At 36.2% G+C, this 13,119-nt stretch overlaps 4 protein-coding genes across 5 annotated transcripts; 2 read left to right on the forward strand and 2 right to left on the reverse strand.

The window, feature by feature from the left end:
• The first annotated feature begins 4,847 nt into the window (after positions 1-4,847).
• LOC110994396 (radial spoke head protein 9 homolog) lies at positions 4,848-5,697 on the forward strand. The gene has a single exon (XM_022261010.2). The coding sequence runs from the start codon at positions 4,854-4,856 to the stop codon at positions 5,667-5,669; it is 816 nt and encodes a 271-aa protein (XP_022116702.1). The 5' UTR covers positions 4,848-4,853; the 3' UTR covers positions 5,670-5,697.
• A 256-nt stretch (positions 5,698-5,953) lies between these two features.
• On the forward strand, positions 5,954-9,067 carry LOC110994373 (putative E3 ubiquitin-protein ligase UBR7). Of its 2 annotated transcripts, XM_022260976.2 has the most exons (3): positions 5,954-6,210; positions 6,867-8,316; positions 8,347-9,067. In XM_022260976.2, exons 1-3 carry the CDS (start codon positions 6,046-6,048, stop codon positions 8,952-8,954), a joined length of 2,223 nt encoding a protein of 740 aa, XP_022116668.2. In that variant the 5' UTR covers positions 5,954-6,045; the 3' UTR covers positions 8,955-9,067. The 2 variants fall into 2 exon arrangements, with proteins under 2 accessions (XP_022116668.2, XP_022116667.2); XM_022260975.2 differs by having other exon boundaries at positions 6,867-9,067.
• Positions 9,068-9,441: 374 nt separating this feature from the next.
• Positions 9,442-11,450, reverse strand: LOC110994385 (ubiquitin thioesterase otubain-like). The gene is made up of 5 exons (XM_022260988.2): positions 11,290-11,450; positions 10,912-11,211; positions 10,342-10,563; positions 9,860-9,970; positions 9,442-9,565 (listed from the first exon to the last, which is right to left on the reverse strand). The coding sequence occupies exons 1-5, from the start codon at positions 11,395-11,397 to the stop codon at positions 9,479-9,481; spliced, it is 828 nt and encodes a 275-aa protein (XP_022116680.1). The 5' UTR covers positions 11,398-11,450; the 3' UTR covers positions 9,442-9,478.
• Positions 11,451-11,599: 149 nt separating this feature from the next.
• Positions 11,600-13,107, reverse strand: LOC110994361 (pre-mRNA-splicing factor SPF27). Its single transcript, XM_022260961.2, has 5 exons — positions 12,723-13,107; positions 12,488-12,651; positions 12,174-12,386; positions 11,894-12,047; positions 11,600-11,795 (listed from the first exon to the last, which is right to left on the reverse strand). Exons 1-5 carry the CDS (start codon positions 12,804-12,806, stop codon positions 11,658-11,660), a joined length of 753 nt encoding a protein of 250 aa, XP_022116653.2. The 5' UTR covers positions 12,807-13,107; the 3' UTR covers positions 11,600-11,657.
• Between the last annotated feature and the right edge of the window lie 12 nt (positions 13,108-13,119).

The raw sequence follows: 13,119 nt of genomic DNA on the forward strand, positions 1-13,119 counted from the left end.
GCTCTATGGTCTGCTTGACCGCAGCGAAAACATAGTTGGCTACGATCAGTGTCGGACATGCAGCGGCTAGCTACGTGCCCGACTTGTAGGCATCGATAGCACCGTAGCTCTCTTGGCTTTGCAACACTAATATTTGCCGCCACCCAGCCGACGAGGAATCTCCCCGCTAAGAGTTTCTTAGTGGCCGTTATCGGGCAGTTAACCCAGGCTGCACCAAGACCCGATCTGTCCTGCCGTATGTTGCTGATCCTAATTTGATCAGCCAGGCACTCTCCTTTTGCCGCAATCGCTTCGCGCAGTTCGTCCGCTGTGATAGAGTCGTCCAGGCCAGAGATTCGGACATCGGCGCATCGGATGGGCCGACTAATCTTGACTCCACTGTCACTCAGTACTGTTTTGAGGCGCTTGGCAAGAATGTCAGCCTTTTCCCCGCTACCAGCTCCAGGGATCTGAATTATAGTGGCTCCGGTTGCCGCTCGGCGAAACTTAACACCCTCAATGCCAGCCTCCTTCAGATCTATTTGAGCGCGCGCTTCTTTAAGGGCAGCGGCATAGGTTACACCCTTAGCTTCGGCGTCTTTAGGCAGAGTCAGCACAATTGCAGCGGTGCGAGGTACTTTAAGCTTGGGCAGCGACCTGGCCGGGGGCTTTTCAGACTTTGAAGCTGTCACATTTTTTTGTGTTACCGTTGCCGGTTTTCGCCTTTTTTTGGTAACCATCGTCCAACCTTCTTCATTGTTGGTAGCCAAAGAGGGTCGAGTGGGTGGTAATACAATGGCACTTGCAGGAGAGGAGGCAGGGGTATTTCCTCCAAACATTTCCTTTCTCGGCACTTTTGCCAAGCTGTTTTGCTCTTCCTTTCTAGTAGCTTGCGTCTGCACGGTTGCCTTCTTCCGCTTTGTCTTCGGTGCTGCTGAGGAAGTGAGGGGATCCCTTGACCTCGGTGATTTGAGAGGGGGCTTCCCTTTTTTGCTTTTTTTACTATCTACAGTTGGAAGGGGAAGGAGTGGCGGCTCCAGGTTAGGTATTGAGCCGAGATCCTTTAGTTGAGCATTAATATGCTCACCTACCTGGCGGAGGATACGAGCCTCCATTTCTTCTACATTGACAGTTGGGTGGTCCTTCTGGGCCCCCTTCAAGATCAGCCTCAACTCGCGCATCTCGCCTTGTAGTAAATTAAGTTGTGCACGGAGGCGTTCATTTTCTAGCTGCAAAGCTCGAGTTTCATCCGAAAGCGTTTTCTCCGCCAGACTGTCAGCATCCTTTCTGATTGCTGCAACTGCCTTTTTGAGAGCGGCGACAAAGGTACCTTTTAGGTTCATAGAACACCTGGCCACTTTATCTACGGCAGCCAGGTTTTCTTCGATGCGTTTTCTGGCGTTTCCGACCGTACCCGTCTCGGTGGGTTTCTCGTTAAGAACCGCGAGTTCCGCCTCGGCTTCACTTTCTCTCTCCACTCTTCGGGCTCTTTGGTACCCCGGTTTCGTGCGTTCACGCGAAAGAGTAGGGGTGTCGCTGCAGCTACTCTCCTCGTCGTCCTGTCTCGTTCTCTTTCGGGGACGCCAAAAGCGCGACTTCTCCCCTGGGGTGCAAGGGGCCTCACCTAAGCCTCGAGGACGCTGTTGAGTGTGTGTCGAGCTTATGCTCAACATGGAGCCGGTTGAGTCTGAGCCCATATCGTCAGCCATCGCGTAGGACCAGGTTGCACTTTGCACCGGTGATTGACATCGAGTGCGCTGGACGGTCTCATTGTTCTCCCTTTTTGCGATCTCTCCTTGTGTAGAGGGCGTTTTAGAGGCGCCTGAGCACCCCTCCAACGGCCCGCTACGATCCGTAAGCTTGATCAGTATTTCCGTATTATTGCCAGGTCGTGAGTTTTTGGGTTCTGTCGCATGGTCGTGGTCCGCCCCCAGAATACGATGCGGACCGGATGCCATGACCTCTTGGTCATGGGAGGGATTTGACCCTCCTGGGGTATTATTATCTTTTCCGTTACTTTCCATGCTTTGTGGTGCTTTTAATTTAAGGAGGGGTAGCTCCCCTCCCTGGTGCCCTAGTGACCGGGTTTAAGCCCCCCCGGTCATGCATCCCATCGCCGGGAACCGAAACTTGGGATTCAGGTGACCTGTATACGGACAAAGTATACATGAATAGTACACGTTGTAGTAATAAGAATTAGAGATAGCGCGGGTACGGCGGACCAATGTAGGCCGAGAAAGAGACAGCCGCGCATAGGACGCACGGAATGAATAACCGCTTGTCCTCCACCTTGGCCTCGCATGTACCGAAGCAACACAAGAACATTTATACAGACGGACGTGAAACACCACTCTCCCCAATCCCCTTTAAGGGAGTAGGAAACACACATAACACCAACACAAGTAAACGCCGCTCCCGGATAAGGGAAGCGGGATACAATAAGTGAGCACGCACACAACACTCCACAAATCAGTCTGTTGAAGTGCTGGAAGCACGTTGAGACACGAACAAGACAAAACACAGATCGCTAAAGTGCCCAGGCACCTAAAGCGCCATCTATCCGGCCGCATCTCACATGGTTCTTCTAATGAGAACCTGTCGGGAGCGGCTAATTACGTCGTGGTGGTCCCATTTGCTTTCCAGCAGCACGTTCAGGTATAAGCCCCGTGCTGCCGGTACTGAGCCCTCCCGCCACGACAAGGCTGGACCCCGCGGAACTACGTGTTCCGCGGTGGGAGGGGAGGTAGAATACCTGCCTCAACTTTATGTTTACTAATATTAATTGTTTATAAAATTGAAAATTATTAATAATTATCTATCATTACCTTACCTTACCTCATGATTTGGGAATAATATATATAATATATAATTGTCTGCTTTTAGCGATTGGAGTTATACTCGCCAGTTAGGTAAACAAAAATATTTATAGTCATAGACAAAGTGATTTATTTTCCTTTACCTCAATTTGTTTAATTAATAACATATTTTTAAATATTTCATTTAAATTCAAATTAACTGTAACCTCTACCAAATTTTGGCATTAAAATAGTTTTAACACCCTTATCATATTTTAAGTTAAATCTTTAAGTCTAAACCTTTTACCATAAAATACCCAAAGAATTAACAATATCATCTCCTACATTTATGTTAATAGACTTTTTTTGCACAAATATCTAGTCGTGCTCGTCTTGAGCACTGTCGAAAGATTCCGAGGTATCTCGTCCCCATTTTAGAATACTGGCCATAGAGTCCAATCAATACCAGCAGTGCAGTTATCGTGCATTTGAAGAGCCCTCACATAATCTGTGCCCTCAACGACACGTAACCGACAATTTTCATTTTTACCGACACGTAGCGCGTGCCGAATCGCCGACACGCGCTCATTGTTTTTATTGCTTGATGTTTTAATTGTGACATTAAGTGCGAACACCTGTATCTATTGAGTCGAGAGAGGGTGCATAGTTTAGTTGGAGGAGTTTTCAAGTACCTAATCCGTTAAAGAATCGACTGGAACTCGGAAGTGAGATAAAATACGTGAAAAAAATTACACCCTCGAGAGTCAAAACGCCAATGCAATTATAAAACTCGTATATTAAAAAGTACATACTTACGCAAGTACTTTTTAATGAACATTAACTAACTCAGGATAGTTCACCAGCACGGATGTAACAGTCCTTAACAGTCTTATAATTCTAAATTCAAATTTTCTTACCTAAAAATCGGGTAAGACTTCGTAATATTTAAATTGAACTCTACAAAATACCAGAGTAGTAGAATATTATTATTATACTTACATATCTTACGTATTAGATTTTTTTTATCAAAACATTCGATGGAATTAAGCGATTGCTACAGTTTTAACAAGTTTAGCCTGGTAGATCCAGCTGAATTTGAATTCTAGCAGATATAACTCGTATATAACTTTTACTATAAAATTATGAATAATTTAGTTTGATGTATGAAATTCGTCAACATGCTCTTTAAAAACGGAATATTATATTTCCTTTAATCGAGCTCTTAGCGCCATCTAGTGTGGAGTAGTCAAAAGTTGAACAAAAAGCGACATCCAGTATGAGGTAGAAACTGTTAGTACAAAATATTATGAATAAAAATATATTTCAATACTAACAATTAAATTTAATACAAAATGTAATTAGGTAAATGATAAAATGTATATCTAAATTTCCTAAGCTAAATATCTACAATATTGTAATGACTATTATTTTGTAAAAGTCTATTTTTGTTAAATATTTACATGATAAATTTACGCACCCGTGGGCCTACAAATAAGCTACATGACACGATAGAAATCTTGCGAAAATAAGTAAATTGCGGCTTTGGTTATTTGACCTCACATCCAGTACAAAATGACCTATCTAATCGTACACAGTTTACCGTAACAGAAATCTTGTTAATGTGGTAGTTTTTCTACTCGAGTTACAAGTTACGATCAACAGAGGGCTTGCAAATATTTGACGTCCGGTAATTGTCATACGAGACGTAAATATCCTCTTACATAGCCTGCCGATGTCCCTGTTGGATATCTTAACGATATTTTTGGTATATTATACATTCCATGTTAAGGGAAATTGTATTGCAGTAGTATACTTAGATTTCCCGAATCGTCTTGAAATGTAACTATATTACATTTCTCATATTAAACTAAAACATAAATATGCTATTATGAGAAATACTATTAAGCTTTATCAAATTATTCTTTGCACCATAAAACATGTAAAAACAAATCGAAAGTTAGACGAGTAGATATATTTTACATATATCCTTAATTGTAATTCACTATTAAACTCATCACAAAAAAATATATGTCTGACATATATTTGACATACATAATTAAATATGGTGTTTATCTTAAAATGGATATTCACAAATTGTGGGAATATAAAGAGTATGTTAATGTCAATGGGTTTATGTTATCGAACGAGTTAATATCATTGTTACAAAATTCTCTGACACTGTTACAAGTAGAGAACCACTTTTCTCATGTTCAATACTGGGGACAGATCTACGCTGTCGATGGAGATTATCATATAGCAGTGGGTATCACCAGAGATGCCTTAGCGGAAAGAAAGTATTTCTACTCAACTGACTTCAAATTCTGGGGCCTTCTGGCCAGACCAAAGAAGAAATATAAGCAGCTATCTCTACTTACCACATTTCCCTTTCGAGGGGAGCCGTCATTGAAAATAAAAGTACTAGATGAGGCTATGGATGAGCAGCATCCTGATAGATGCCAGGAGATGCGAGAAGAGAAACGCCTTGCAGCAACAATCAGCAACATTTGTGACGAAGCTGAGATTTGCGCTCGTGGGCAACTAATCAAACAGCCAGATGGTTCTGTAGTAATTAACCCTAATTTCTATGGTCTCACAGGACAGGAAGCAAAACAGCTTAAATCTTATATGCATATTCGCCCAGCACAGCAACGTTGGAATACTAACCTGTTGACTAGACAAGATTATAACTTTAGTATGGATTTTCTGGACTCAATCGACCAGGACATACCTTCTGGGTGTTGGAACCTGTCATTGGAGCAGAATGGCACTCTCGCATATTTAAAAAGTTTATACTGGCCAGGAATGTCATACTTCCACAAAATAAAGACCCCTGATGCAGGATTTTTGTATATTGGAAATGGAAGTAAAAATTTAGATGTTCCTTTTCTAATTTAAACATACAGTTAGGACACACATGTTTATTTCGTTAATAATAAAAGTATGCGTTGAAGAAGGCGTCTAAATAGTTTTTCCTTACTTAGTGTGATAAGAAGCATTTAAAACGTATTATGTAATTGTTAATATTTATATATATATATATGTATATATATATAATTGTGTTATTAAAAAAGGGTGAATCTAATGCGAACTGCGAGTAAAAACAAATAAGTACATAATTAGCAAAATCAACTGATAGTTGACAGAAAATCCTTTGACAATTGACAGATTGAGATCTCCGCCAGGCGTCATTAATAACATTTTTACCGGCACTTTCATTTTTCATTGTTCTTCCTTACTTGTTAATACTATTCCTGTTAAATACGAACACAAAATGGATAATAACGATGCAGTTGAACTAGATGACAATGAAACATCAGGACTGGAGGACGAAAAAGTAGTTACAATGATGGATGTGTTAAAAGAGCAAGAAGACTTTGAAGAAGATGCAAATGCTGTACTCGGAGCTTCTGACGATAAAAATTGCACTTTCTTTATGGTGAGTGCTTTTACTTCTACTAGCGTATATTTTGGTCTTCATTTACTTTTCAATCACTGTATCAATTTTTAAAACCTAAACATAACAATCTAATATACAGTATTTACAATTTTCTTAACCTTCATAGTAATAATTTTAAAAAATATTGGGCTGTATAGCGACACTTATTCCTTGAGCGAGAAAATCACCAGCTCTGTGCCCACCGGTACTATATAACGCCCACATAAATCTTAATTGATGGACTGTGCACTTGAACCCCACAGTCCAAGAGTCCTAAATCGGAGCTTGAAGAAAGGTTCTTATATTTGAGCCGATTATTATTTTAAAGCCTGGTAGATTTTTGCTTGTCTGAGGGCGGTGAGACTGGCTACGCAAGTAGCAGCTGATCTCATCTTCTCGATTGCCATTGTCTCTAGCGATGACTGTTGGGTCTACAATGGCTGGAACCCTGAATTTTAAATTACTCATTCCGTACCCTACAGTTATTTTAAATATCAACACATTTAGAAACTAGTTCATTCTATATGAAATCTCATAAGAATTAGTAAACTATTTTAATAATACCCATTTTCCTGAGAGATCCCAAATAATTTAAAAAATAAAAGTAATTTTTGTTACATTTATGGATGGTTTATTAATAATTATCATATTTTCAGGGTTACATCAAAAGACAAGCTATATATGCTTGTATGACTTGTAATCCTGATGCCAAAGATGATCCTTCTAAGAGAGCAGGTGTTTGCTTGGCTTGTAGCCTTAAATGTCATGAGGATCATGAACTTGTTGAGCTTTATACTAAACGTAACTTCCGATGTGATTGTGGAAACCCTAAGTTTAAGTCACATCCTTGTCAATTCACTCCAAATAAGCAAGATTTAAATGAGGAAAACAGTTACAACCAAAATTTCTCTGGACTGTACTGTATTTGTCAAAGACCTTATCCAGACCCAGATGTAACAGAAGAAGATGAAATGATACAGTGCATTATTTGTGAGGACTGGCTTCATTCTGCACATCTTGATGCCTCTGTCCCTGATAATGATCAATATTCAGAAATGGTCTGTAAACAATGCATGGAAAAAAATAGTTTCCTTCATAACTATGGAGACCTTATTGTAAACTCTGAAGAAGATGCTATTGACATAAGCATGAATGGATTACCTAATAGTGGTGCAAATGAAAGTATTACTATGGATACTACAAATAATTTGTCAATAAAAAATATTGAAAATATACAAGAAAGCATCACTCCACATAGCAAACATACTTTTGTTGCGGAGGTAGATGATGACACTAATAAAAATGATGTATTAGAATTAAATACAATAACTAAGGAAAAAGATTTTGCAAATAATTCCAATGATTCAATGAAGGCATCCCAAATCCAAACTAGTGTTGATAATAATGAAGTGACTTCTGAAATAAATTGTATATCATCAGAGCATACTCCAATTGTAGAGAAAGAGTCAGTTATATTAGTCAATAATTTACAAAATGAAAATATTACAGATTCTAGAGAAACTAACAACGAGGCTACTGAACTACCAGATATTACAGAACAAGATAACTCTGTAGCTAATAGTACAGCAAATAATGAAAATGAAGCAATTCTAAATTCAAAATTAAATATAAATGAGTCAACAGCAATTTTAAGAACTGACAATAGTATTGACCATAGTATACTACAAGAAATGGAAAGTGATTCTATAATTGGAAACCTTCATAAAAATGTATCTGTTGAACAGATTAATGAAAAAGGAGAATTACTAATTGCTGAGACTAGTATTTCAAATATAGACAATGAAGGTGACAAACAAATAAAAGCAGCAGAAACTAAAGAATTATCAAAGGTTGAAATAATAAATTATAATGTAGAGGAAAATGAAAAAGTAGCACCTACAAAATTGCCTGATGACTTGGAAGAAGACAGACTTCTTGAAGATCCTGTAAAACCTTCAATTGTTCCAGAAAACAATGCTTCTCAGGTTAATAGTACAACTGATGAAACAAAAACAGAAAATATAACCACAGTTCCAGTGACAGAAAATAATGTAGAAACTTTACTAGAAAAAGATACAGAACCACTTTTAGAAAAATCTAGTATTAATGCTCACTCTGGTCATAAGACATCTATAATAGATAAAAACACTGAAGAACTTCCATTAGGTACGATACATAAAAATGAACAATTATGTGAAAAAATGGATGTGACTAATATTGAAGAACCTGTGGATGAAAGTCAGAAACCTGAATGTAAACGTAAGCTCAGTAAGGTTGAAGATCAGGTAGATGATTTAGAATCCAAAAAACCAAAACTAGATTCAAACCCTTGTGTTAAACCTCAAAATGTGAAACAAAGATACCGAGGTGCTACATTTTGGCCAGTACACTTTAGGCAGAAACTTTGTATTTGCAATGAATGTCTGTCTATGTATAAAGATTTATCAGTATTATTCCTAATAGATCCTGAAGACACTGTAAGTGCATATGAGCACTTAGGAAAGGAGAAAAGAAATGGAAAACCAGCATCTGAATATGAAAAAGGGCTTGCAGCTCTATCTTCGTTAGACAGAGTCCAACAAATTAATGCAATGGCCGAATACAATAAGATGAGAGATAAATTATTAGATTTTCTAAAGGGTTTTACAGACCGTAAAGAGGTAGTTAAAGAAGAAGATATTAGGGCTTTCTTTGCTGGAATGAAACCAAAACGGGAACCTGATGGAGTTTACTTCTGCAGATAAGATTCTCCTCCTTATTTCCACACTACTTTTTAATTTTTATTTTAGCAGTAAGACTTAACTTTAGTTCCAATGATATTTGTCAAAAATTTCAAATATAAACAGTTTAGTTATTATTTTTACCCTTTACTAGTCTAGTCCAAATAAGTAAATAGTGACAATATTTGATTTCAGCTTCCGTTTTGTTTGGACTTATGCATTTAAACTAATTTTCCTTCAATTTTTTGAGCCTTCAATTATTGAGTTTTGCAATAACATCCAAAATATCTGGATATTATGCTCTTTCTTTTTTTAACTTTTTTCTATTAATATTATAATTTTTTATTATATTTTTATAAGTGATTATTTAATTTTTTTTAAGATTACACACTTATTAAGTTAAGTCCTCAATATTTCTAAGAAACCATTTTCACAGCTCTCACACAATCATCCTAATTACCATTACTTCACCTTCATTTAAATGTAATATAGAATAGAGTAAAAAAAGAAATAAGGTAGAATAGTTTATTATTAAAAAAGTATTGCAATCACGCATATAGAATATCGTAATGGCCAGGTCTATATAGCAAGTGGACAAGGGGCTTTGAACCTTCCGGGAAATCATGCGCGATTACCTGAAAATATTTCGTAAAATTAATTACATCTAATCTCTGTAATACATCAAATAAAGTTGTGTAAACCAGATAGTAAAAAAGTAAGTAAATCTGAATTATCAAATAATAATTTCGAAATTGAATGTTACAACAATATATGCAAAATATACCATCAATTTTTTTCTTTAAAATGTACAATCAAATCAGCTCGAGACGTTTCTACATTTGTGGTACTATAATACAAATTTTTAATACTACTACAAATACACAAACTTTACAAAGCTGATTTCACTATATTTCATTAAGTTATAATACCTGACTTCCCTCACCACGATCCATGTACTTAACTCTGACTCCAACATTTAGAGCATTACTAAGGGCTATTATGTGAATATGGTCAGACTCTTTGTACATTGGTTCTACCTCCTGAAAAATATATTAAGTGTCATATCCTGGTGCCCAATAAGGACAAACTTAAATTTGCAACATCATAATATAACAGGCAGTGTCTCTAACTTTAACATTGCCTTACCCACCACAATGTGATATACATATTGGGTATCCTAGTGTCAACAGAAAAATAATAAGTTTAAATTATCTTGGAAAAGACATTCAAACTGTAAGTGTTGTACTTAGTATAAAAGTTACAATTTAAAACAAAATCAGGGTCAGTTTTAACAATATGAAATGTTATCTTATTGAAATATAATACTTGTCTTTAATTTAAACTTTAATATTTGTCTTTTATTCCAATTATACTAAAACAATAATATTTTTAAAACGCTAAGAAAACATACCTGTCTACAAAATTCAGTAACAGTTCGGGGACCCTCAATGAAGTTTTGATAAAAATCATGCTGTGTCTGAAGCTGGCCAGATGTAATAAGTCGCAAGTATACCACAATGTAGTCAGAGTATCCCTGTTTATTAAACTTGTCATGCAGCTCCTTGCGAATATCTTCTATTCCATCTGAACTTCCTCCAGCTTGTTCACCTACTCTCTGAACTACTTCCATAAACTAAAATATGGTTAAAGCAACTTAAAAAAATATTATGGTAGTTTTTATAAATAATATATTTTTATTAGTATTGTTGTTATTACAAGATATCATGAAACCATACAAATAAAAGGAAGTTTATAATTGGATAAAAGAATTATAAAATTATTAGTGTGATGTAAGGTAGTCGGAACTATTTTCATTGACTTTCCGAAGTTACAATATCACATTGCTCGACATAGTAGACATTTAAATATTCAAAAATATTTACAATAGCACAAATATCAAAATGTCTCTATATAGCAAACCTATCAACATATAAATCCATCAAGTCAATAAACAAACATAATCCTAAATATGTTTTCTTACCGTTTCATAGAAGTCATCAACAGTAAATTGAGGAAATCCTAGAGCTACTAGAATATCTTTAGAGTTTTTAGCTATCTCATGGAACTTTTCATACTCTTCTTTATCTTTGAGCAGGTGTTCTAAATATGCGTACGAAAAGGCTCGGAAAAAACAGTTACCGTCCGGCCTTGTTCTTCGAATGCATTTATATTTTGAAGCTAAATCTTTAATTTTTAATAGGTACACCGGGTCCTCATTGTATTCTTTTTCTAACGATGCCAGATCTTCTTGCTCACCAACCAATGGAATAGACTCCGAAATCTGCAACACAAACAAGAAAATTTTTTTATAGAACTAGCGATACTTTCTACAAAAACATCTATCCAACTGTTAACTTACCTCTTTCTCAATTTCACGTTGTTGTTTCAAAATCAATTCATCTTGATTAACAGAGTTATCACCTAAATTACCGGTACAAGCGCTGCTGCTCGCTGCATCGTCCGCCATTTTCAATTATTTTGAAAATAAAGTTGACAGCTGATTTATTTGCGGTTGCCGGTTGGCCATTATTTTTTTGACATACGATTGACAAATGACAATCAAAAATATGAAATGAGAATAATAATAATAATTCCTAGCAATTAACAAAAAATATGTATGTTTGAAATTATATGAAAATAAATAATTAGCAATATTCAAACAAACTTAATGTTTAAAAACTTATTTATTTCTATTTTTTTTATTTATTTATAATTAAGCGCCATAGGTTAATCTGCAAACATATCTTCTATTTTCTTTTGAACTTCTTTTTCGGTATCAGAGTTGAATTTGTCTGGTAGGTTTTTAACAGCTTCAAGATCCATGTCTGGAGTTTCCCCATCATCAGTAGAAACTTGACCTTTTGCCTAAAAGAATATTTAAGTATAATTGAATAAGTCACACCAAACATTAATTTATACCTAAAATAAAATTATTGTAAGTTATTAATTACACTAATACATACCTTCTCGAGCTGTATTTCCAGCTGCATTATAGCTCTTTCCAACCGATAATTATCAGATACCAATTGCGCCCAGCGACGTCGCAGAGCTCTTAGTCTGGCACCACTTGCTGTTTGAGAACGTTTACGCTCCCAGTTTACTGATGCAATTTGTTTTCTGAAATATTTCATATTTCCCTTTTTATTAAAGAGTTATAATTTTGTTTTTTTTTTAACATTTGACTAACATTTCAACAGTAAATTTAAAACTTGAATATGCCATCAAGTTAAAAAGTTTTCTTACCTTAATTGTGCATGAACATTCTGTGAACGTTCAACCAATGCTTGCAAAACATTTAAGTATGATCTCCAAGCTTCTGAACTGTACTGTAATTGCAGCTCTAAGTTTAAGACTCTTATAGCTTGGTGAGAAAGCTGGGCATGTGAATTGTCAACTGCTTCTGTCCAAGCTGTAGGTTCACCTAGTCTTCCTGTTTGTGGGGGTGGTAATTCATACCTAAAATCGCCAAAATCTTAGAAAAATCAACATGTGTATGATAATTAAAAATTAGATTTGAAAATGTAGTCATAACTCTAAACTAAACTGGTAATTTGTACCTTTTCATAGATAATGGTTCCATTGGCAATCGTTGCTGCACTCTTTCCATTTCTCTATGCAAAGCTGGAGTTTCGAAAGCTGTACTCGGTTCAGGACCAGCATTTTCTAAATAGTTTTTAGTAGGCCTATATCTCCGACATTCCTCTTCGACCATAGCCAATGCCTTAAAAAAATAGATTAAGAAAATAGTAGGAAAAATCTATTAAAATAAAACGATTCATTTGAGATATTTACCGCTTCTCTAACCCCAGGATCATCATAACCCTGGTCGATGTATGGCAATGCATCAACCACTGCTTCTCCCGACATAGTTATCATAACAACGGAAATTTATGACGAATAATAACTATATTTAATGGTTAAACCTTAAAATGCCTAACGGATAATGTAAGAACTAATAATTATGAATTGTTTATTTAAAAAAGTATCTTGATTTTGAGTCTTGACTCTTGACTGTTGTTAATCGTTGTTACCACAGCATACAAAATTATTAGTGGTAGTCGTGATTAATTATTTTACGGTATGGAATTTTACGGAAAGTTGAGAAGCAGACAAGTTTATTTATTTAAACGATGACCTTGATTGACTACTTCGTAATAAACAATAATTCTAACACTTTTTTAGCGATTAA

Source organism: Pieris rapae, chromosome 15, assembly GCF_905147795.1.
Source record: "Pieris rapae chromosome 15, ilPieRapa1.1, whole genome shotgun sequence".
NCBI classification, from domain to species: domain Eukaryota; kingdom Metazoa; phylum Arthropoda; class Insecta; order Lepidoptera; family Pieridae; genus Pieris; species Pieris rapae.